General features: G+C 37.1%; 1 protein-coding gene across 50 annotated transcripts in view; it reads right to left on the minus strand.

Moving 5' to 3' along the window:
* The window catches only part of EHBP1 (EH domain binding protein 1), a 388,496-nt gene that overhangs the window by 172,744 nt on the left and 190,601 nt on the right, over positions 1-25,151 (minus strand). For all 50 annotated transcript variants that reach the window (XM_035272471.3, XM_054244907.2, XM_054244906.2 and 47 more), the window contains one exon: positions 23,699-23,838. In XM_035272471.3, the coding sequence (XP_035128362.1) occupies positions 23,699-23,838 (140 nt within the window). The remainder of the gene's footprint in view (positions 1-23,698; positions 23,839-25,151) is intronic.

Consider the following 25,151-nt stretch of genomic DNA (forward strand, 5'->3'; position numbering starts at 1 on the left):
AAGGTACTCTGAAGCAGGGAGCCAGGCGAGCAGGCTCAGTGGGTTTCACCCCCACAGGGACAAACAAAACGGCAAATCGAAACGCTCCGGGTGGAGAGTTAAACTGTGGGCAAAGCTGAACGCGGGACAGTGCAGCTCAGTGGGGGAGGGGCGTCCGCCATTACCGAGGCAATCCGCCCCTACTGAGGTACACGCCCATTGCTGACACAGCCTGCCATTGCCGAGGCAACCCGCCATAACAGAGAGACTCTGCCACAGGGCGGAGCCTGTGGCAGCAGGGCAGAGCCCACGGTGGAGCCCGCAGCTGCAGGGCAGAGCCCGTAGCAACAGGGCATATCCCACATCAGCAGGGTGGAGCCTCGGCAGGCAAATAGTGACTAGACTGCCTCCTAGCTGGGCAGGATAGTGCAACGGACACACATAAAGAAAGCCCCAACTCCCCAAGACAGAGCATCTGAAAAAAAAAAGGCATTTTAAGAATTCAGCTGCAGCAGACATAAAGGTAGCAGCCTAAAAGCCCTGAATGAACAATGGAGCTCACAGCTCTGCCCTTCAGCTCCTATAAAGTGCAGACTGTCTCCTCAAGCAGCTCCCTGACCCCTGTATATCCAGAGTCACCTCAAAAAAAACTGATCAGACTGACATTAGGCGGGCATCATTCTGGGAAAAAGATAGCAGAAGAAGAAACTGGTAGCATCCCTCACTGTTCTGCAGCTGCTACAGGTGTACCCCAGACAAGCAGGGCCTGGAGTGGACCTCAGCAGTCGTACAGTGGCGGGGCTAGACTGGTAGAAGAAAAACCAAGTAACAGAAAGACCTCATCATCAACAATCTGGGCGTCCACTAAGAGACCCAATCGAAAGGTCAGCAACTACTCAGATGACAGGTGGATAAATCCACAAAGATGGGAAGAAACCAGCGCAAAAAGGAGGAAAACACCCGAAACCAGAACACCTGGCCTCCTACAAAGGACCAAAACTCCTCACCAGCAAGGGAACAAAGCTGGACAGAGAATGAGTGTGACGAAATGACGGAATCAGAGTTCAGAAGGTGGGTAATGAGAAACTTCTGTGAGCTAAAAGAACATGTTCTAAATCAATGCAAACAAACTAAGAACCTTGAAAAAAGATTTGAGGAAATGATAACAAGAATGGACAACTTAGAGAGGAATACGAATGAAATGAAGAAGCTGAAAAACACAACACGAGAACTTCACGAAGTATGCACAAGTTTCAATAGCCAAATTGACCAAGCAGAAGAAAGAATATCAGAAGTCGAAGATCAACTCAATGAAATAAAATGAGAAACCAAGATTAGAGAAAAAAATGCAAAAAGGAATGAACAAAGTCTCCAAGAAATGTGGGATTATGTGAAGAGACCTAACCTACGTTTGATAGGTGTACCAGAAGGGGATGAAGAGAACGAATTCAAGCTAGAAAATACTCTTCAGGACATCATCCAGGAAAATTTCCCCAACCTAGCAAGGCAGGCCAACACTCAAATGCAGGAAATACAGAGAACACCACAAAGATACTCCACAAGAAGAGCAACCCCAAGGCACATAATCGTCAGATTCACCAGGGTTGAAATGAAGGAGAAAATACTAAGGACAGCCAGAGAGAAAGGTCGGGTCACCCACAAAGGGAAGCCCATCAGACTCACAGCAGATCTCTTGGCAGAAACTCTACAAGCAGGAAGAGAGTGGGGGCCAATATTCAACATCCTTAAAAAAAAGAACTTTCAACCCAGAATTACATATCCAGCCAAACTGTGCTTTATAAGTGAAGGAAAAATAAAATCCTTTGCGAACAAGCAAGTACTCAGAGATTTTGTCACCACCAGGCCTGCTTTACAAGAGCTCCTGAAAGAGGCACTACACACAGAAAGGAACAACCAGTACCAGCCATTCCAAAAACACACTAAATGCTGAAGAGCATCAATAAAATAATGAATCTTCATCAACTAACGGGCAAAACAGCCAACTAGCATCAAAATGGCAGTATCAAATTCACACATAACAATATTAACCCTAAATGTAAATGGGCTAAATGTACCAATCAAAAGACACAAACTGGCAAATTGGATAAAAAATCAAAACCCATCACTGTGCTGTATCCAGGAAACCCATCTCACATGCAAGGATACACAAAGGCTCAAAATAAAGGGATGGAGGAAGATTTACCAAGCAAATGGAGAGCAAAAAAAAGCAGGAGTTGCAATTCTCATCTCTGATAAAATAGACTTTAAAGCAACAAAGATCAAAAGAGACAAAGAAGGTCATTACATAATGGTAAAAGCATCGATACAACAAGAAGAGCTAACGATCCTAAAAATATATGGACCCAATACAGGGGCACCCAGATATATAAGGCAAGTTCTTAATGACTTACAAAGAGACTTAGACTCCGACACAATAATAGTGGGAGACTGTAACACTCCACTGTCAATATTAGACAGATCAAGCAGACAGAAAATTAACAAGAATATCCAGGGCTTGAACTCAGACCTGGAACAAGCAAACCTGATAGACATTTACAGAACTCTCCACCCCAAATACACAGAATATACATTCATCTCAGCACCACATCACACCTACTCTAAAATTGACCACATAATTGGAAGTAAAGCACTCCTCAGCAAATGCAAAACAACTGAAATCATAACAAACAGTCTCTCAGACCATAGTGCAATCAAGCTAGAACTCAGAATTCAGAAACTAACTCAGAACCGGACAGCTTCATGGAAACTGAACAACTGGCTCTTGAATGCTGACTGGATAAACAATGAAATAAAGGCAGAAATAAAGATGTTCTTCAAAACCAGTGAGAACGAAGACACAACATACCAGAATCTCTGGGACACATTTAAAGCAGTCTCTAGAGGAAAATATATAGCAATAAGTGCCCATATGAGGAGAATGGAGAGATCCAAAATTGACACCCTATCATCAAAATTGAAAGAGGAGCAAGATAAAAAAACTCAAAACCTAGCAGAAGACAAGAAATAAATAAGATCAGAGCAGAACTGAATGAGATAGGGACACCAAAAACCCTTCAAAAAAATCAATAAATCCAAGAGGTGGTTTTTTGAAAAGATCAACAAAATAGACAGACCACTAGCCAGACTGATAAAAAAGAAAAGAGAGAACAACCAAATAGATGCAATAAAAAACAACAAAGGGGAAATCACCACAGATCCCAGAGAAATTCAAACCATCATCAGAGAATACTACAAACAACTCTATGAACATAAACTAGTAAACCTGGAAGAAATGGATAAAATCCTGGACACTTGTGTCCTCCCAAGCCTAAACCAGGAGGAAGCTGAAACTATGAATAGACCAATAACAAGGTCTGAAGTCGAGGCAGCAATTAAAAGCCTACCACACAAAAAAAGTCCAGGTCCAGATGGGTTCACAGCCAAATTCTACCAGACATACAAAAAGGAGTTGGTACCATTCCTTCTGAAACTATTCCAAATAATCCAAAAAGAGGGAATCCTTCCCAAATCATTTTATCAGACCAACATCATCCTGATACCAAAACCCAGCAGAGACCCAACAAGAAAAGAAAACTTCAGGCCAATATCTGTGATGAATATAGATGCAAAAATATTCAATAAAATACTGGCAAGCCAATTGCAACAGCACATCAAAAAACTTACCCATCATGATCAAGTAGGATTCATCCCGGGGATGCAAGGCTGGTTCAACATACGCAAGTCTATAAACGTAATTCACCACATAAACAGAACCAAAAACAAAAACCACATGATTATCTCAATTGACACAGAGAAGGCATTTGACAAAATTCAACAGCCCTTTATGCTAAAAACCCTCAATAAACTCGGTATCGGTGGAACGTATCTCAAAGTAATAAAAGCTATTTATGACAAACCAACAGCCAATATCATACTGAATGGGCAAAAACTGGAAGCATTCCCTTTGAAATCCAGCACTAGACAAAAATGCCCTCTTTCACCACTCCTATTCAATATAGTTCTGGAAGTTCTAGCCAGAGCAATCAGGCAAGAAAAAGAAATAAAGGGTATTCAAATAGGAAAGGTGGAAGCCAGATTGTCTTTTTGCAGACGACATGATAGTATACCTAGAATACCCCATCGCCTCAGCCCAAAAACTCCTGAAACTGGTAAGCAACTTCAGCAAAGTCTAAGGATATAAAATCAATGTGCAAAAATCACAAGCATTCCTCTACACCAATAACAGACTTAAAGAGAGCCAAATCAAGAATGAACTGCCATTCACAATCGCTACAAAGAGAATAAAATACCTAGGAATACAACTCACAAGGAACGTAAGGGACCTCTTCAAGGAAAACTACAAACCACTGCTCAATTAAATCAGAGAGGACACAAACAGATGGAGAAACATTCCATGTTCATGGTTAGGAAGAATTAATATTGTGAAAATGGCTATACTGCCCAAAGTAATTTACTGAATCAATGCTATCCCCATCAAGCTACCATTGACTTTCTTCACAAAACTGGAAAAAACCACCATGAACTTCATATGGAACCAAAAGGGAGCCCGCATAGCCAAGTCAATTCTAAGCAAAAAGAACACAGCGGGGGGCATCACACTACTGGATTTCAAACTATACTATAAGGCTACAGTAATCAAAACAGCATGGTACTGGTACCAAAACAGAGCTATAGACCAACGGAACAGAACAGAGGCATTGGAGGCAACACAACATATCTACAACCATACAATCTTTGAGAAACCTGACAAAAACAAGCAATGGGGAAAGGATTCCCTGTTTAATAAATGGTGTTGGGAAAACTGGCTAGCCATGTGCAGAAAGCAGAAACTGGACCCATTCCTGACACCTTACACTAAAATTAACTCCAGATGGATTAAAGACTTAAACAGAAGACCTGGCACCATAAAAACCCTAGAAGAAAATCTAGGCAAAACCATTCAGGACATAGGAGTAGGCAAGGACTTCATGACCAAAACACCAAAAGCATTGGCAACAAAAGCCAAAATAAACAAATGGGACCTAATCAAACTCCACAGCTTCTGCACGGCAAAAGAAACAGTCACTAGAGTGAATCAGCAACCAACAGAATGGGAAAACATTTTTGCGTCTACCCATCTGACAAAGGGCTGATATCCAGAATTTACAAAGAACTCAAACAGATTTACAGAAAAAAACCAAACAAGCCCATTCAAAAATGGGCAAAGGATATGAATAGACACTTTACAAAAGATGACATACATGAGGCCAACAAACATATGAAAAAATGCTCATCATCACTGGTCATTAGAGAAATGCAAATCAAAACTACATTGAGATACCATCTCACACCAATTAGAATGGCTATCATTAAAAAATCTGGAGACAACAGATGCTGGAGAGGATATGGAGAATTAGGAACACTTTTACACTGCTGGTGGGAGTGTAAATTAGTTCAACCATTGTGGAAGACAGTGTGGCAGTTCCTCAAGGACCTAGAAATAGAAATTCCATTTGACCCAGCAATCCCATTACTGGGTATATATCCAAAGAATTATAAATCGTTCTACTATAAGGACACATGCACATGAATGTTCATTGCAGCACTGTTTACAATAGGAAAGACCTGGAATCAACCCAATGCCCATCAATGATAGACTGGACAGGGAAAATGTGGCACATATACACCATGGAATATTATGCAACCATCAAAAACGATGAGTTCGTGTCCTTTGTAGGGACATGGATGAACCTGGAGAACATCATTCTCAGCAAACTGACACAAGAACAGAAAATGAAATACCACATGTTCTCATTCATAGGCGGGTGTTGAACAATGAGAGCACATGGACACAGGGAGGGGAGCACTACACACTGGGGTCTGTTAGGGGGAATAGGGGAGGGACAGTGGGGGGTGGGGAGTTGGGGAGAGATAGCATGGGGAGAAATGCCAGATATGGGTGAAGGGGAGGAAGGCAGCAAATCACACTGCCACGTGTGTACCTATGCAACTATCTTGCATGTTCTTCACATGTACCCCAAAACCTAAAATGCAATAAAAAAATACTATCGAGATGATTCTATTATATAACTAAATTAGTTTTCTGAATGGTTTAAGTATTTCCTCCTCCTCATCATGCTTTTGGTGACATCTAAAATCACCATTAACTAATTCCTCATTAACTAATTCAAAGTAATTTCTTCTTTACACTCTCTTCACTAACGACAAACTGTCCTAGTAGTTTCCCCCATTTATCCTTAGCTTAAGTAAATCCCTACTTCACTCCTAGAACTTCTGCTTCTAGAACTTTTATTTACATTAACAGAGTGAAAAGGTAATTTTGATTCTCTATACCAATATTTGGTTTGCAAATAAATTTGATTCTCTATACCTTTATTTGGTTCGCAGATAAATGTTAATCCAAATCATAAAAAGGCAATCTCCAAAAAAATATCACTTCTATTTAATAAACATTTATCAAATACCTATTATATGCCTGTGCTAGTACCTGCTCTCATGGCTTTATGTTTTAGTGGGGTAGATAGGCAAGTAAAGTAATATACAGTGTATGATTAAATATTATGATTGAGATAGCACTATAGACTATGGGAAACTAACTGAAAGAGAGACATATAACTCAGAGATTAGGAGGGATTCTTGGATTTTTATCTACATTTGAGCTAACACAAGACAAATAGACATTATAATTATTAAAATAAAAGAAGAAATGGATGGGACAAAGGGAGGCAAAGAGAACATGACATACTAGAGGAACTGCAAGTTGGAGTTTAAGATGCCAGTGATAGGAAATGGAATGAGATGGGGCTGGCAAACGTCCTATCGTGAAGGTTGTTGTGATCAAACTAAAGAATGTGAACTTTATTCTGAGAGTTATGGGAATCTAGCATATTTCAGAAACAACATTAGAGCAGCAACATGGTGGAAGCATTTGAAAAAAAAAAAGGATAGGAAGCAAGACAAAGCATTGCCACTCCATGAAGAAAGGCACTCAATAAACACTTGTTAACTGAATAAAAGATTAAGAAGATTTGATGATTACTTTGGCATAGATGATAGGCAAAGAAGTCTACAATAAGTGCTATGTTTGTGAGTTGGGTGACTGTGTGGATAGCAACTGAGACTGGGGCTATTCAGTTTTGGACAGCTGGTGAAACTTCCCATGCAAATACTTCAATAGGCAGTCACTATGTGGGTCAACAGCCTAAAATGCATAATTTTGTAATGTATCTATCTTTTGAAAAAACTACTTTTCTGTTTCTTCCAATTTTCTACAATCTTTACTTTTATAATCAGAAAAAGTTAACTTAAAAGAAAATTTATAACAAAAATTTGTTGCTGGAATTTTTCTTAATGGGAAGCTTTTACAATTACATGCTACCCTGACCAAATATATTACCCAACCCAATATATTACGTAATACTTTATTGGTTTACAAAGCCTTGTTTCACAGAAAATTGAAACTGTTTGGAAAATGCTAATAATTTTATGTAACAGTGTAAATTTCTCCCCTACTACTACTCAAATTGAACAATAAACCCATATATTTCCTATAACTGTATGTTGGTATGAACCTGCTTCACGTTGGTGAGAATAAGAAGAGAAACTAAATTAGGGGCAGGCAATCGAAGCAAAAGGTCAAGTAATTTGAGATTCTTCTTTACTGTAAGGAAGGCAAAAGAAGATAGAAATTGACCACCAGAGATTATCATATTGAACAAAAAAAGGTGAAGATGGGGATGACAGCATGAAGAGTAGGTGGCTTTTTCCTTTTAAGAAAGTCTGTAGTTTAATTAAAAGAAAAAAAAAAAAACTTCCTAGAGCTAGAATATACCTGCAAATTTTGCAGCATCCTCATTATTCTCTAAAATATAACAAGATTTAGGTGTATCTTATTTTAAGATGGTCTAAGATAGTAACACTTAAACTTACTGGCAGCGATTAAGGTAAAAAGGATACCACTTTTTCTACAGGCTTAAGCCCATAAATATGTGATTGCCTCTTCAAGGATATTAGCATCTTCTGGTTGTCCTCCTATCTTGGACTGAGAATTCTGTCTCAGTCTCTTTTAATAATAATTACTCTTCCCTCTGCCTAGTATCCCATCATAGGTCCCATTCTTTTTCCCCCCCAAATCTGTTCTTTTTGAAAGAATTCATCCATTCTCTTGGCTTAACCACAGACATAAATGAAGATAATTCTCAAATACATACTGAGTGCCAGACTTGAATTACCAACTACCTAGTGGGCACTTCTATTCTAACGACCCTAGATAGTCCCCTCACACACTTAATATATTAAAAATAGAATTCAACAGCTGTGCATCTGTGTCATGTTCATCTTGTATTTCTAACAAGTAGCTATTTTAAGCCTATAGCTAGTACTTAATTTATGTTGTAAATGAAAGAATGAACTGAGTCATAACATTTTGCATCATTTTATAAAGGCAGAAAGGTATCTTTCATTTTTACATGATATACTGTTTTGTTTATGTATCTATCTCTATGTCTATATATGTATGCATGTATCTATAATGTTCGATTTATCTATAGAAATGTTATATTTTAAGCCACCACTTCAAAATTTGGTGACTTAAAACAACAAATTATTCTCTCTCAAGGTTCTGTGGGTTGACTGGACTCAGCTGGATAGTTCATTGTAGTTAGATGGCAGCGAGGCTGAAGTCATCTGAAAGCCTAGCAGGGCTGGATGTCCAAAATGGCTTTACTCAACATTTGACTTTTGGCTGGAAAGGCTAGAAAACTTGGAGATGGCCTGGCATCTCTCTCTCTCTCCAAGTGACCTGTCCACATGGCTAGCTTGGAGTTCCTCTCAGCAATGCGGTCTAAGAGTAGATAAACCTTTTACATGGCAGCTGGTTTTTCCTAGAGCATGCATTACGATAGGACCAAGCAGAAGCTAAAAGGCATCTTCCAGCTTAGTTCTGGAAGTTACCCAGTCACCTTCATTTTATTCTATTTGTTAAAGCGATTTACTGGGCCAGACCAGTTGCAAAGGAGGAGATTATAAAACAGCATGAATACTAGGAGGATTAATTCCTTAGGACACAGTCAGGAGACCAGCTGTATCACACAGATCAATAAATTAGAAAGTTAGAAATCATTCATTTTCTTACAAATCTAAGATATTTACTATAATTTTTACATAACCCTTTCTAGTATTTTACTTACACATACACATAAAGGCACAAATCTTAGACTGTATAATTCAATGAATTTTGACAAACATATACACCCATGTGACCCAAGTTGCATAACATTTGCAACATCTCCCAAAGTTTTCTCATGCCTCTTTTTAGTCAATCCCTAGTCCCATAGGCTATCACTATTTTAATGTTTTTTACATAAGATCAGTTTTTCCTTTTCTAAAAATGTCACATAAATGAAATTATATAGTATATCTTTAATGTAAAGCCTCTTTCACTAAGCATAATGGTTTTGAGGTATATCTATGTTGTAGGGCATAAGAATAGTTCATTTTTATTGCTAAGTAGTACTCCATTCATGAATATACTACAGTTTAACCATTCTTCTGTTGATATACACCTGAGTTATTTCCAGTTTGGAACTATTACGAATAAATTGTTATGAATATATTTGTGCAAGCCTTTTTGGAGACATGTTTTTATTTATTTGGGGTAAACACCAAGGAGGGGAATTGTTGAATCAGAGGGTAGGTATACATTTACTGTTATAAGACACCTGCTATGTGCTGGACAGGGTGGCTCAAACCTGTAATCCCAGCACTTCGGGAGGCCAAGGCAGGAGGATCACTTGAGGTCAGGAGTTTGAGAACAGCCTGGCCAACATGGTGAAACCCTGTCTCTACTAAAAATACCAAAAAAAATTAGCTGGGCATGGTGGCATACCCCTGTAGTCCCAGCTACTCAGGAGGCTGAGGCAGGAGAATCATTTGATCCTGGGAAGTGGAGGCTGCAGTGAGCTGAAATCATGCTACTGCACTCCAGCCTGGGTGACAGAGTGAGACTATCTCAAGAAAAAAATAAAAAGAAACTCATTATGTGATGGTACCATTACATACTCTACCAATAATGGATGAGAGTTTGTTGGTCCACATCCTTGTAAACATTTAATATTGCCAATTTTTAATTTTTAACCATTCCACTAGGTATAGAGTTGTATCTCACCGTGATTTTAATTTGCATTTCCCTGATCAAAAGTGATGTGTCTTTCATGTGCCATTTGGCTAGTGACAGATCTTTCTTTGTGAACCATATGTCCAAACCTTTGCCCATTTTAAAAAAATAAGGTCATATGTCTTTTTATTATTTCGTTTTAAGGCATTTTTATAAAAATTGATTCTGGAAACAAGATCTGTGACAGATATATGCTTTTTGACTATTTTCTTCTAATCTATGGCTTGCTTGTACATTTTCTTAATGGTCTTTTTTTTCCCCTAAGAGACAGGGTCTCACTATGTTACCCAGGCTGGAATTGAACTCCTGAGCTCAAGCTATTCTCCCACCTCAGCCTCTGAGTAGCTAGGACTATAGGTCTGCCACTATGCCTGGCTTTTTAAATAATCTATTTTGATGAGCTTGTATAAGTTTTAAATTTTGATTAAGTTTAATCTATCAAATTTTTCTTTTCTGATTATTGCTTTCTGTGTTATCTGTAAAATCCCTCTGCCTACCCTCAGGTCAAAAAGACAGTCATCCAGATTTTTGTTTTGCTTTTGTTCAGAAGCTTCATTTTATAGTTTTGTATTTAGGTCTATGATCTATCTTGAATTAATGTTTGTTATTAATTACAATGAATAGATTGAATTAATGTATATTGAGAGGTGGGGGTTGTTCATTTTTTCTATATAAGTGGGCAATTGTTCAGCATCATTTACTGAAAACACTTTTCCCCCCAAGTATTGGATTATGCTGACAACTTTGTTGAAATTAATTGACAAGTTTGGGTATATTTCAGGACTTTGTTTTGTTCTGTTGATCTACCTGTCTGTCATATGCCAATTTGACACTATCTTAATTACTATAGCTTTACAGTAAATTTTCATATCAGGTAGTATTAGTATTATAATTCAGTTCTTTCACAAGATTTTTTGGTTACTTTGCATCCCCAAATACACTTTGTAATCACTTTTCAATTTCTATTTCTTTCTGGTTTTTGTTTTTTTATTTTTTTTGAGACGGAGTTTCACTTTGTCACCCAGGCTAGAGTGCAATGGCATGATCTCGACTCACTGCAACCTCCACCTTGTGGGTTCAGGCAATTATCCTGCATCAGCCTTCTGAGTAGCTGGGATTACAGGCACCTGCCACCACACTCAGCTAATTTTTGTATTTTTAGTAGAGACAGGGTTTCATCATGTTGACCAGGTCAGTCTTGAACTCCTGACTTCATGTTATCTGCCCACCTCAGCCTCCCAAAGTACTGAGATTACAAACATGAGTCACCACATCCAGCCTTCAATTTCTATTTTTAAAAGACATCTGCTAGGATTATGACTGGCATTGAGCTTGCTTTATAGATTTATTTGAGGAAAAATATAACAATATTGAATCTTCTAATCTATAAACACAAATTATCTTTCCATTTATTAAGGTCTTCTGTAGTTACCTTTAGTAACATATTACACTTTTTAGTTAGAGGTTTTTCACCTCATGTCAAATTTATTTCTTAGTCTGTTTATTATTTACCTCTACTTAAATGAAATTTTGTTAATTTCAGAATTGCCTTACCTCTCTGCTTTCTCCCATTCCCAAGCTTAATAACTGAATAACAGAGGCAGTTTTCCAGAAATTCTCATCCTTTTAATGGACCTCCAAAATAGGTGGCCATTTTAATTAATTTTTATTTAAACCAGATATTTTGGGCTAATTTCATTTTCCAAATGTTTGTTGTTCATATATAAAAATACAGTGGATTTTTCTATATTTATCTTATAGCCTGTGGCTTTGCTAGAACCTCAAATATAATGTTGAATGGTAAAAGCAAACATCCTTGCCTTGTTCCCAATCTTAGGGGAAAAGTGTGCAATGTTTCACCATTAAGTATGATGCTAGCTGTAGCTTTTCATTAATGTCCTTTATCAAAATGAAGAAATTCTCTTCTATTAAAACTTTGCTAAGAAACTTTGTGTTGAATTTTGTCAAATGTTCCTTTTTGCATCTGTTAAACTGATTATATAATTTTTCTCCTTTATTAATGTGGTTAAACTAACCTTGAATTCCTAGGATAAATCCTTAGAGAACTCATTTAGGTACTTTGAATATTAATTGTCTCCTGGCTCCTCCCCTAAATACTAGAAGGCTTCTTCTAACTTCTTTTTTAGAGCCCTCACTCCCATGCATGTCCTGTCAGATGGGTTATCAGCATCAGTAGACCTCTCTGAGAGCCTCGGGGTAGGGGAAGCTAGATAACATTTTGTGACATAAGTACAAATAAAGTAGCATTAGCATTTAAGAGTGACACAGAAAGTAAGCCGAATTTGTAGTCTGTGTCTTCTGCTACTTCTACTATTCTCTGAGTTGACATATTTGAGTTCTAAAGACTGTGGAGATAAATTTCTGATAACTTCAGTCTCTCATCCTAGGGTTTCAAATGCCTTTAAAAAGAAGGTAGCAGAGAACGATCCAAGATGGCCGATCGCTAACATCCCGAGATTGCAGCTCTCAGGGAAGGCGCGGAGAACTAGAGGACGCCACACTTTCAGACAAAGTCTGGTTGCTCACGGAGCAGAAGATCCCCCAGTGGAGGAAACACACGGGTCGCCAGCATGACTCTCGTGGCCGGCGCAGCAGTTCCGCCCGCACCTCGGCGCGGCAGCTCTCGGAGCAAAGTAAACACATTTGGAGGACCAGCACGGGCCCCCAGCACAACACCAGAGCCTGGTGCAGCGGCAGTGACAGCACCTCGGCGCGGCAGCGCTCGGCGCAGAGTAAATGGGACGGGTTCCCCTTCTGACCGAGGTTTGGAGCCCCGGGAAGGCAAAGTCGCCTACTACTGACACAAGAAGGAAGCCAGACAGGAGAATCCTGGGCAGAAAAGCACCATCAGTTTTAACGCCGCTGCTCTGGCCCTGGGAACTAACAACCTGGACGTCCACTCAAGAGACCTAATCTGAAAGTTAGTAATTTCAAAGACGACAGGAGGATAAATTTACAATGACGGGAAGAAACCAGCGTAAAAAAGCTGAGAATACTCAAAGTCAGAACGCCTCTCCCTCTAAAGATGATCACAGTTCCACATCAACAATGGAACAAGGCTTGATGGAGAACGAGCGCCTCCTGATGACAGAATCACTCTTCAAGGAATGGATAATAACAAACTTCGGTGAGTTAAAAGAACATGTTGTAGCCCAACGTAAAGAAACTAGGAACTTTGAAAAAAGGTTTGATGAAATCCTATTGAGAATAGACAACTTAGAGAGGAGTATGAGTGAATTAATGGAACTGAAGAATACAATACAGGAACTCCGAGAAGTATGCACAGGTTTAAACACTCGAATTGTTCAAGCAGAAGAAGGGATATCAGAGGTCAAAGTCCAACTTAATGAAATAAAATGTGAAGAAAAGATTAGAGAAAAAAGGATAAAAAGGAATGAGCAAAGTCTCCAAGAAATGTGGGACTATGTGAAAAGACCAAATTTACGTTTGATAGGTGTACCTGAATGCCACGGAGAGAATGAATCCAAGCTGGAAAATACCCTTCAGGATATTATTCAGGAAAATGTTCCTAAACTAACAAAGCAGGTCAACATTCAACCCCAGGTAATACAGAGAACACCACAAAGATATTCCTCAAGAAGAGCAACCCCAAGGCACATAATCGTTAGATTCACCAGGGTTGAAACGAAGGAGAAAATACTAAGGGCAGCCAGAGAGAAAGGTCATGTTACCCACAAAGGCAAGCCTATCAGACTTAGAGCAGATCTCTCAGCAGAAACTCTACAAGCCAGAAGAGAGTGGGGGCCAATATTCAACATCCTCAAAGAACAGAACCTTCAGCCCAGAATTTCATATCCAGCCAAACTAAGCTTCACAACTGAAGGAAAAATACAATCTTTTATGAACAAGCAAGAACTCAGAGATTTTATTACCACCAGGCCTGCTTTACAAGAGCTTCTGAAAGAAGCATTACACACAGAAAGAAACAACCAGTATTAGCCTTTCTAAAAATACACCAAAAAGTAAAGAGCACCAACATAAAGAAGAATTTATACCAACGAATGGATAAAACAGCCAGTCAACATCAAATGGCAGTAACCCTAAATATAAATTGACTAAATCCCCCAATCAAAAGACACAGCCAAAACCCAATGGCATGTTACATCCAGACCTGTTTCACAGGTAAGGCTACACAAAGACTCAAAACAAAGGGATGGAGAAAGATTTACCAACCAAATGGGGAGCAAAAATAAATAATAAATAAATAAAAAGCAGGAGTTGCAATTCTCGTATTGGATAAAATAGATTTTAAAGCAACAAAGATACAGTGGTAAAAGGATCAATGCAACAACAAGAGCTAACGATCCTAACACCCAGATACGAGACTTAGATTCAATGAGACAGAAAATTAATAAGGATATCAAGGACTCGAACTCAGATCCAGAACAAGTAAACTTAATAAATATTTATAGAGCTCTCCACTTCCAATACACAAAATATACATTCTTGTCAATACCACATCACACCTACCCATAAGTTTAAATGAAACATTGATTGGCCATTATTAATACCCAATTTTTTTCAAAATAAAGCAGTATTTCCATTTACTCTCCCTCTTTTTCTTCCTCTTTCTTCCTCTCCTTTACTTATTTTTTTTTTTTCTTTCCTTCTCTCAAAAAAAAAGAAATCAACTTGTAAACCTCTAGATCCAGGTCTGCAATGTCTCTCTCATTGCTTGATTTCCTTCCTTCCCTTCCCTCCCTCCCTCCCTGCCCGCTTCCTCCCTTCCTTCCTTCCTCCCTACCGTCCTTCTTCCCTCCCTTCCTGCCTTCCTCCTCCCCCACAAAAAAAAAAAAAAAAAAGAAGGTAGCTATGATACCTTATAAACTTTTTGGCTCAAGAGATCAGAATTGCCCTACCTCTCTGCTTTCCCCCTATTTCCAACCTTAGTGACTAAATGAAAGAGGCAGTTGTCCAGAAATTCTCATCCTTTTAATGGACCTCCAAAATAGGTGTCCATTTCAATTAATTTTTATTTAATCAAAGTATTTTGGGTTAAGGCAATCCTTTCACCTCAACCTCCAAGTAGCTGGGACTACAGGTGCATGCCACCAAGCCAGGTTAATTGTTTTTTTAATTGAGGCCACAACAATCCTATGATTTTGTTCATGAGATGCCTAGGTACTAGTGGGTGAATGCCAGGTAAAAACCAGAAGCAAATTAATGGTCTTACTCTCTGACCAAAGTCCCTTATTTATTTTAAGGATCCTTCTAACAAAAGGTGGAAGATCTACTTATTTCCATTCATAGCCCTAGTAAGTAGGATTTAATCTCAGAAGGCTGAGTCATACCATCATCAACTCTAGCTCCTCAATATGTAACTGGTGTCTCCTCTACTACCATCTGTGCTGTTAGATTTTGTTCCCTGAAGGTAGCCAATACATCACTCTCTCTTCCTTCTCCAAAATTAACTTTATCAACTATGGGAAAAGGCTTAACAAACACCAGGCAACATTGCTTATGGTAAAAATTAAACCTGATTGACAAATTACATCTGGATGGGAAGATTCTGAATAAACTATATACCTGGTATAAGGTCACAGGTTTTAGCTTCTCTGAATGTGGAGACTCTTGTAAATATGCATGTCCTTTATAGGGACCTTGGAAATGGTACCCAGGAAACTGGTACAAAGGTATCAGCTCAGACCAGTCTGGGTATTAAAAGGAAAAAAGAAAAGATATCTGCTCTTGTGCTGCATGGGGGTTTTTAAGGCAAGGTAATCCCTGCTCCTATGCAGATCTTGTCGCTTTGTATCCAAGTTGTAATTTGGTGGCGGGGGATAAATAGCAGTACTCAGACTGCTGTGAAGACTCTGGTGAAAAAGGAATGCCCTGCTGGCATACTGTGTTTCCTATCCAATATCCTTTTAGGTGAATCTAATGCTATTTGGTTTATTTAGGTCATATAAATGAATCTGAATGTCTCGCTGATTTTAGGCAGACCCCATGGTGATCTTTGCAACACAAGAAACTTGAAGAATATCAGGGGTCTTTCAGGTGCCTCATAATGTTTGAGTTCTCTTAACAATGCTTGCTATAAACTACTTCAGTTGAACTTGATTTTCTGTGATGTATTCAACAGAACTTTGTCTTTATAATACAGGAGACTTTATTTTTTTTCCTGTTGGTGTGTATTCAGAAATTCAACATGAATTCCAAAGATGATCATATTGCCAACTACTGCTTCAAGCATTGTGTGACTGCCATACAAATATAGGCATTGATTGTTCTGAAACCATATGGTTTCATAATTTCTACTACTGGCTGCAGCAAACTTTCTATTAAAAGGCATTTTTTTCTCCAACTCCAAGGTCTATCACTCCTGCTACATTTCAGTGATTTTTCCAACTGCAATTCAAAATTCTCCTGCCTATTCACTGGTGCTACACCTCAGTAAAATGTATCTATAGATGCAGCATCAATAGATGGTTCCTGCCTGAGAGCTAGTCCCCAACTATGTATCTATTTAGCAGGGGAGTCTCTCAGAACAGCTAGGGATTTCTGACCAGTGCAAGTACAGATACCAGGGATTGACTTTCACTTCCTAGCAAAGACTGTAATTTTGAAGGATATTTTTTGTCAAATACTGCTGATTTAACAACTTTCCATAAGAAATTACTCACTACATGAATAACCTTGCGATGTCAATCTAAGAGATACACAAAATAATTGTTAACAGTCTGTTCCCTCAAAAAATTTTGAGCTTTGTTGGAGAAATAATACATCCAATATAATTTTTGGTAACATAATGCAATTGTACTTTATGCATTTATATTGCAACATTAAGATATAATTAATAGGAACAATATAACACAATGATTCCTTCCTCCATAAAAATTGTGTCAATAACAATTTCAAACTTGGAAAGAAAAGTTAATATAAACTGTGTTTAAGTTATTGCCACTGTTGTTGGTAACTAAAAATACTTGCCATACTTTATTTTGTAACCATATTTATAAAATATATGCATTTTTGTTTTTTGTGCTATTAACATTAATGCTTACATTTCAATAATGTTTTTATTACACCAAAACTACTTCACTCAGACACTTTTAAAGTGGTCATGCTGTTGCTAAAAAAATACATCCCTGTAAGTTACTAACTTTAGAATGGAATTTACATGTGCTAAAACATACAAACAAGGAAGCTAAACAACTGTCATAATATGCTGTGCTACTAATTTAGGTTGCCATACTCTCCAAACATAATAGAAAATGACAAGGAAAAAAACAGTACTATCAAATCAAAATTATGCTACAATGATTGTGAATTTATTAAGACTTAGAACATACATCTAGGTACCCACTGCCCCCACCTGCCCCTTCTTCTTCAACACTCACAATTTACATTCATTCCTTTTAGAAAACTCGTTTTGAATTATTGAGCTTTGAATTATGTGTGCCCTTCAGAACATATTCCTTCTATAAAATGGGACTACTCTACCCTGTATGAGGTAGTATGTGATTAAACGTCAAATGGAACAATATAAGCCAGAAAGAAAGAAGCTTCATTCATTCACTAGGCCTTTCAGTTAAGATATATTAAATTCCTATTATGTTCCAGATAATGTGCTGGAAGCTGGAGATGAAGAAGTGATTAGAGCACAGTTTCTATTTTCAAGGAATTTAATAAAATATTAAAAATGTAAATAAATAACACAAAATAGAGGCATCCAAAGTTGCCTCAAAACAATTTCTTCAATTAGGTTCAGAGAATTTTAAACTGTCTAACTGAAAGTTACTGCTCTTGCAGAAATTTTAGAAAATAAGGAATATGTTTATGTTTGGGCAGCAAGGGTTTAGCTATGAAATCTGATAATTATTGAATGCTGTCATTAAATCTACATTTTCCTAAAAAATTAATGTTTTTACTCTTCCTTTCAATACTAGTGTAGAAACTGTAACATATTATCATTTTTTTCTCCCATTGCTATGATCAAAATAGCACAATACTGCTCAAAACTATGCAAATATGTGGTTTTAAAAATTCCTACTTAAGAATACCCGTGTCTAATTGAAATTTAGTTTTAATCAAAAGTCATCTACAAATAACAAACCATATTCTCTAACTAAAAAGATCCAATTGATATTCCACTGGAATTATACAAACTCAATCTATAAGAAAATGCCTACATTTGTAAGTGATAGTACCATAAAGGATGGAATGGTCAAGCTTAAGAAGGAAGGAGCACCAAAGGCTTCCAAAGTATGTGACAAATGAATCAAATTTTGAAGGATAGGAATATTATGGTCTGAATGTTGATGTCCCTCCAAAATTCCTATGTTGGAACTTAATCCCCAAGGTGAAGGTTTTAAGTAGAGCTTACAGAGAGGTGATTAGTTTCTGAGGGCTCTACCCTCATAGATAATATTATTGCCCTTATAAAAAGGCTTTGAGAGCCAGGTGCGGTGGCTCACGCCTGTAATCTCAGCACTTTGGGAGGTCAAGGCATGTGGATCACCTGAGGTCAGGAGTTTGAGATCAGCCTGGCCAACATGGTAAAACCCCTTCTCTACTAAAAATATAAAAATCACCTAAGCATGGTGGTGCACATCTGTGATCCCAGCTACTCGGGAGGCTGAGGCAGAAGAATCCCTTGAACCCAGGAGGTGGAAGTTGCAGTGAGCCAAGATTACATCACTGTACTCCAGCCTGGGCAACAAAGCAAGACCTTGTCTCAAAAGAAAAAAAAAAAAATTGAGGAAGCAAATTTGTCCCTTTTCTTTGCTGTTCCTCTACATGTATACACATACATGGCACCATCTATATGGAACAGGCTCTCACCAGGTAAGAAATCTGCAGGCTCTTTCATCTTGGATTTCCCATCTTCCAAAACCTTGTGCAATAAATTTCTGTTGACTACAAATTACCCAACCTAAAGTATTTTGTTACAGCAGCCCAAGCAAACTAAGACAAGGTAGAAGGTGATTGGTAGCAGCAGGGAAAAGACAACCTACTTATTCTTCTGGAAATACTCCAGTTAGCCAAACAACCAAAACTCACAGATTAAAACAAAGAAAGAAGCCAAAACTCAAAGATGGGAAAGATACCACATTTTAAAAATTGTTGCTGACATCATTATAAAATACAATGCAAATGTCAGTATGTACTATTGAAAAAAATTAGCAAAATGTTATTGAAATAAATATAATAGCCAATAGAGGTTGGGGGAAAGGGTTTAAATAAAGTGAAGAAGAGAATCATACTGCATCTCTCATTCTACAAGGAGAGAGTCAACAAATTTTGCTTTATTTCTAAGTAGAGAAAAGTTTATTCATTTTTTCTGTCTGGCTTATTTATTTATTACAGAGAATACTAGCCCAAAATGAAAGCAGGATATATACCTTCTAAGTTACTCTATTAAAAATGTTGGAATACAGAAAATCTAAGAAAGGCAACATGTAAGGCATGGGTGGAAAAAATAAGAAAAGCCCAAAAATAAAAGTATAAATAAAGTAATATAAATACACTTAAGTATATCAGTTATCAAGAAATATAATATTGAAGGGCAAAGCTTATAAAGTTAAATCAACCAAATTCTGTAATAAAAGAAGCACTTAAAATAATACAGATAGGTTAAAAATCAAGTGACAAATATGCCAAGAAAATACAAATCTAAAACCATGGTTTACAAATATCAACAGGCAAAATTTCAAGGCAAGAGGCATTAAATGAGGCAAACTGATACAAATTATAATGAAGCTTTAAGAGAATAAACTTTTATAGAAAAAATAATTTAGCAGTGAAGTTTTCTGTCTTAAAAAAATAAACTACAAAAAAAGATATATATACAGTCATCCCTTGGTATACATGGGGGATTGCTTCCAGGGACCCTGCTATATCAAAATCCATATATCAAGTTCCAAAGCAGGCCCTGCAGAACCCACATACATGAAAAGTGGGCCCTCCATATGTATGTAGGTTTTGTACACTGTGAATACTGTATTTATCATGTGTTTGGTTGAAAAACATCATGTATAAGTGCACCCATGCAGTTCAATCCATGCTGTTCTAGCCTCAACTGTACAGGTATAATCTCAGACATACTGCTAGTCTGGTTCCAGATCACTAAGGCGAATATTGCAATAAAGCAAATCACAAAGATTCTCTGGCTTCCCAATGTATATAAAAGTTATGTTTATACTATAGCCTATTAAGTGTGCAATAGCATTATGTCTAAAAACAATATATATATACCTTAATCAAAAAATGCTTTATTGCTAAAAAAAGGTAACAATCACCTGAGCCTTCAATGAGTCACAATTTTTTGGTGTTGGAGGCTCCTGCCTTGATGTTGATGACAACTTAATCAGTTAATCAAGGCGGTGGTTGCTGAAGATTGGGTGATTTCTTAAAATACTTGTGGCCATTTCTTAAGACAACAACGAAGTTTGTTGCATCAATTGAATTCTCCTTTCATTAAAATTTTCTCTGTAGCATGCAATGCTGTTTGACAATACCACAGTGGAGCTTCTTTCAAAATTGAAATAAATCCTCTCAAACCCTGCCAAACTTTATGAAAGTGATGTGATACTCTAAATCCTTTGTTGTCATTTCAACAACGTTCACAGCATCGTTACCAGAAGTAGGTTCCATGTCAAGAAGCTACTTTCTTTGTTCATCCAGAGAAGGAACTCCTCATCCTTTGAAGTTTTATCATGAGATTGCAGCAATTCAGTTATATCTTTAAGCTCCACTTCTAATGCTGGTTCTCTTGCAATTTCTACCACAACTGTGGTTACTTCCATCACTAAAGTCTTGAACCCCTCAAAGTCAGCCATGAGGATCGGAATCAGCTTCTTCCATCTTCCAGACTCCTCTTGATGTTGATATTCTGGACTTCCTCCCATGAATCACAAAATTCTTAATAGCATCTAGAACAGTGAATCCTTTCCAAGAGGTTTTCAATTGACTTTGCTCAGATCATCAGAGGAATCACTACCTATGACAGCTACACCTTACAAAATGTATTTCTTAAATAATAATACTTGAAAATCAAAATTACTCCTTGAACTATGTGCTGCAGAAACAATACTAATCTCCTTGTACATCTCCATTCCAGCTCTTGGGCAACCAGGTATGATGTCAATGAGCAGTTATGTTACTTTTTTAGGGAGTATGCTAAAAGGAATCAGTAGTAATATTTTGGAAGGCATCTTTTTTCTGCACAGCAAGTCTCAACAATGAACTTAAAATATTCAGTAAACTATGCAATAAAAATATGTGCTGTCATCCAGGTTTTATTATTCCATTTGTATTGCACAGGCAGAATAGATTTAGCATCATTCTTAAGGGCCCTAGCATTTTCTGGAATGATAAATGAGCACTGACTTCAACCTGAAGTCACTAACTACATTAGCCCCTAACAAGAGAGTCAACTTGTCCTTTGAAGCTTTGAGGCTTTTGACTTTGCTCCTCTAGCTAGGAAATTGTTGATGGCATCTTCTTCCAATAGAAGGTTGTATTGTGTACATGGAAAATCTGTATTTAATGTAGCCAGCTTCAATAATGTTCTTGGTTAGATCTTCTGAATAACTTGCTGCAGCTTCTACATCGGCATTTACTGGTTTACTTTGCACTTTCATGTTACAGAAATGGGTTGTTTCCTTAAACCTCATGAACCAACCTCTGCTACCTTCAGACTTTTCTTCTGCAGCTTCCTCACCTTTCTCAGCCTTCATAGAATTGAACAGAGTTTTCTGGATTAGGCTTGGCTAACTGTTTAGCACAAGTGGCCTAGCATTCGGCCTATCTTTGGTTTAGACATGCCTTCCTCACAAAGCTTAATCATTTCTAGCTTTTCATTTAAAGCGAGAGACATGCAACTCTTCCGTTCACTTGAACACCTACAGGCATTATAGGGTTATTAACAGGCCTAATTTCAACACTGTCATGTCTCAGGGAATGAGGAGGCCCAAGGAGAGAAACAGAGACAGGGAACAGCTGGTTGGTGGAGCAGTCAGAATACACTTAAGTTTGCTGTCTTATATGGGTGCAATTCATGGCACCTCAAAATAATTACAATAGTAACATCAAAGATCATTAGTCACAGATCACCATAACAGATATAGCAATAATGTAAAAGTATGAAAAAGTATGAAAAGTTATCAAATGACACAGAGACACAAAGTGAGCACGTACTGTTGGAAAGACTGATAGACTAAGCTGACAGACTTGCTCAATGTAGAGTTGCCAAAAATCTTCAATTTGTTTAAAAAAAATCTGTGAAGTTCAATAAAGCAAAGTTCAGTAAAACAAGCTACTCCTGTAATGAGAAGTAGAGTGCTGAGTTGAACGATGAATACAAAAAATAGAATATACATGTAAAAACACATTTATAGAAAACGTATAAAAATAAATCATATATTTAGACTACAAATATAAAAACAATAAATTTTTTTTTAATTTTGAAATTCAAGGTATTTTTGAATTTTATTTGTATGAATAAGCAAACAAACTAGAAATAAATAAACAAAGCACATGGTAAAACACACTCTCCTAAGCATGGTTGGGCCAACTAATAAATCAAAACTGCAATCACAAATTAGAAAATAACAAAATTTACACATGAAAAAACATCTAACTTTGCACACAAGTCTGAGCAGTTCCTTATGATAGATTTCTTGTAGTGGAGTAGAAGTGAAGGTCATCAGAGTTAAGAAAGTCACAGAACTTTTTAGCTGAGTAGTTAAAATGAGTGATTCATGGGATAAATGGAAATCTCCCACTTGATAGCAGGAATGAAGGCAGAACCAAAAGGTGAGTGACAAAGTACTCAAATGAATTTGAAAAAAATCACCAAGAGGTAAACAGATAATAGAAGTGAAGGGACATCAATTCAGAAATTTAGAGCAATTCATGATCTAAAAGGAATATGTAAATTGTGCTTAATTTTCACAGCAATAACAGAAGTATAACATCAATTCCTTAAGTGTGACAGCCAAATTTGCAATAAGTATTTATTGACCAATTAATAAAAAGAAGTTCTAACCACCTTACATCTTTGTAGCTTGATCAAACCAGCTCGAAGGAATAGCTGCATGGAAGCTTCAATACCAGGATACATAAGATATATAAATTCAAAACACAAAATGTCCACACAATTCAATAAATGAATATGAAATAGAAGCAGCTGGCCAATCCATCTCCTTATTGTGTCCCATTATCCTTTATAGGCAGATCTTTACTTATAGAGCTTTCATCCACACACAGACAAAATAGGTATGACCAGATTTAGGTTGCTTTATATTTTAATTTAAGAATGTTTTAATAACATTCTTGTACTTGATCTCAAACTGCTAAAATCTATTATAAACAGCATAGAAAGTTTTCAGAGAACTAAATGGTATATTTTATTGTAGAAAGGCTTAAAGAAAAAAAAAAACTCTAATAAGTAGAATTGTTTTTTCCTGGGAAATGAGAATGAGTTTTTGAACTCTGCAACAAAAGGTAAACTTTTAGTTTAATGCTAATAAAACCAACCTGTAATTTTAGCTGCCTTTTCTTCTTGGTTCACTCTGTTCTCATCATCATCTTCATTATCTTCTTCAAAGTCATCTAAATTGCCAATGTCAGCCTGCTTCATACTCATCAAACTAGCCAAACTTTGCATGTCTTCATCTCTACATAAATGATTCAAAATATAACACACTGTGTTAAACGACATTGTTTGAAAATGAGTTTCTTAAAAAAAATCCTTCTTTCTATAAGGTATGTCAGTCACTAAGTCTTATCAGTTGTACAAAAATAACAAAAAATCTAAATACTCATATTTATTAATTTTTAAATGGCATGATTAATTAGTAAAGAGCTAATAAGATTCAAAATAAACTGGGTAGATCAAAGACTTAAATCTAAACCTGAAACCATAAAAATTCTAGAAGATAACATTGGAAAAACTCTTCGAGACATTGGCTTAAGCAAAGAGTTCATGACCAAGAACCCAAAAGCAAATGCAACAGAAACAAATACATGGGACCTTCAAACTAAACAGCTTCTGCACAGCAAAAGAAATAATCAGCAGAGTAAACAGACAACTCACGAAGTGGGAGAAAATATTAACAAACTATGCATCCAACAAAGGACTAACATCCAAAATCTACAAGGAAGTCAAACAAATCAGCAAGAAAAGATGAAATAATCCCATCAAAAACATAGGCTAAGGACATGAATAGACAATTCTCAAAAGAAGATGACCAACAAATATGAAAAAAATGCTCAACGCAAAACAAAACCACAAGGAGATACCACCTTACTCCTGCAAGAGTGGCCATAATTTAAAAATTAAAAAATAATAGATGTTGACATGGATGTGATGAAAAGATAACATTTTTACACTATCGGTGAGAATGTAAACTGGTACAACCACTATGAAAAACAGTATGGAGATTACTTAAAGAATTAAAAGTAGAACTACCGTTCAATCCAGGAATCCCATTACAGGGTATTTACCCAGAAAAAAATAAATTATTACATGAAAAAGACACTTGCAACCTCGACCTCCTGAGCTCAAGCAATCATCCTGCCTCAGCCTCCTGTGTAGCTGGAACCCCAGGCATACAGCACCATGCCCAACTAACTTTTACAATTTTTTTGTAGAGATGGGGTCTTGCCATTTTGTTAAGGCTGGTCTCAAATTCCTGGGCTCAAGTGATTCTCCCACCTCAGGCTCCCAAAGTGTTGGTATTACAGGTGTGAGCCACTGTGCCTGGCCTAAAATTTTCTTCATGGAATTAAAGAATGGTTTCCTGAGAATTAAGTCTGGAAACAAAAACTTGTTTCAAAAAACAGTAAGACAGTTTTCAAATCAGATAAGATCTAGAGTTTAAAATATTCAAACTTCCCAAAGGAATTAGAACAAGATTTTAAATCTGAAGTCCATGTAGGCTTTTGAATTTGTGAGTAGGAAGGAAACAAAGTGGTAAACCCCTGTAAA

Source organism: Callithrix jacchus, chromosome 14 (assembly GCF_049354715.1).
Source record: "Callithrix jacchus isolate 240 chromosome 14, calJac240_pri, whole genome shotgun sequence".
NCBI classification, from domain to species: Eukaryota; Metazoa; Chordata; class Mammalia; order Primates; family Cebidae; genus Callithrix; species Callithrix jacchus.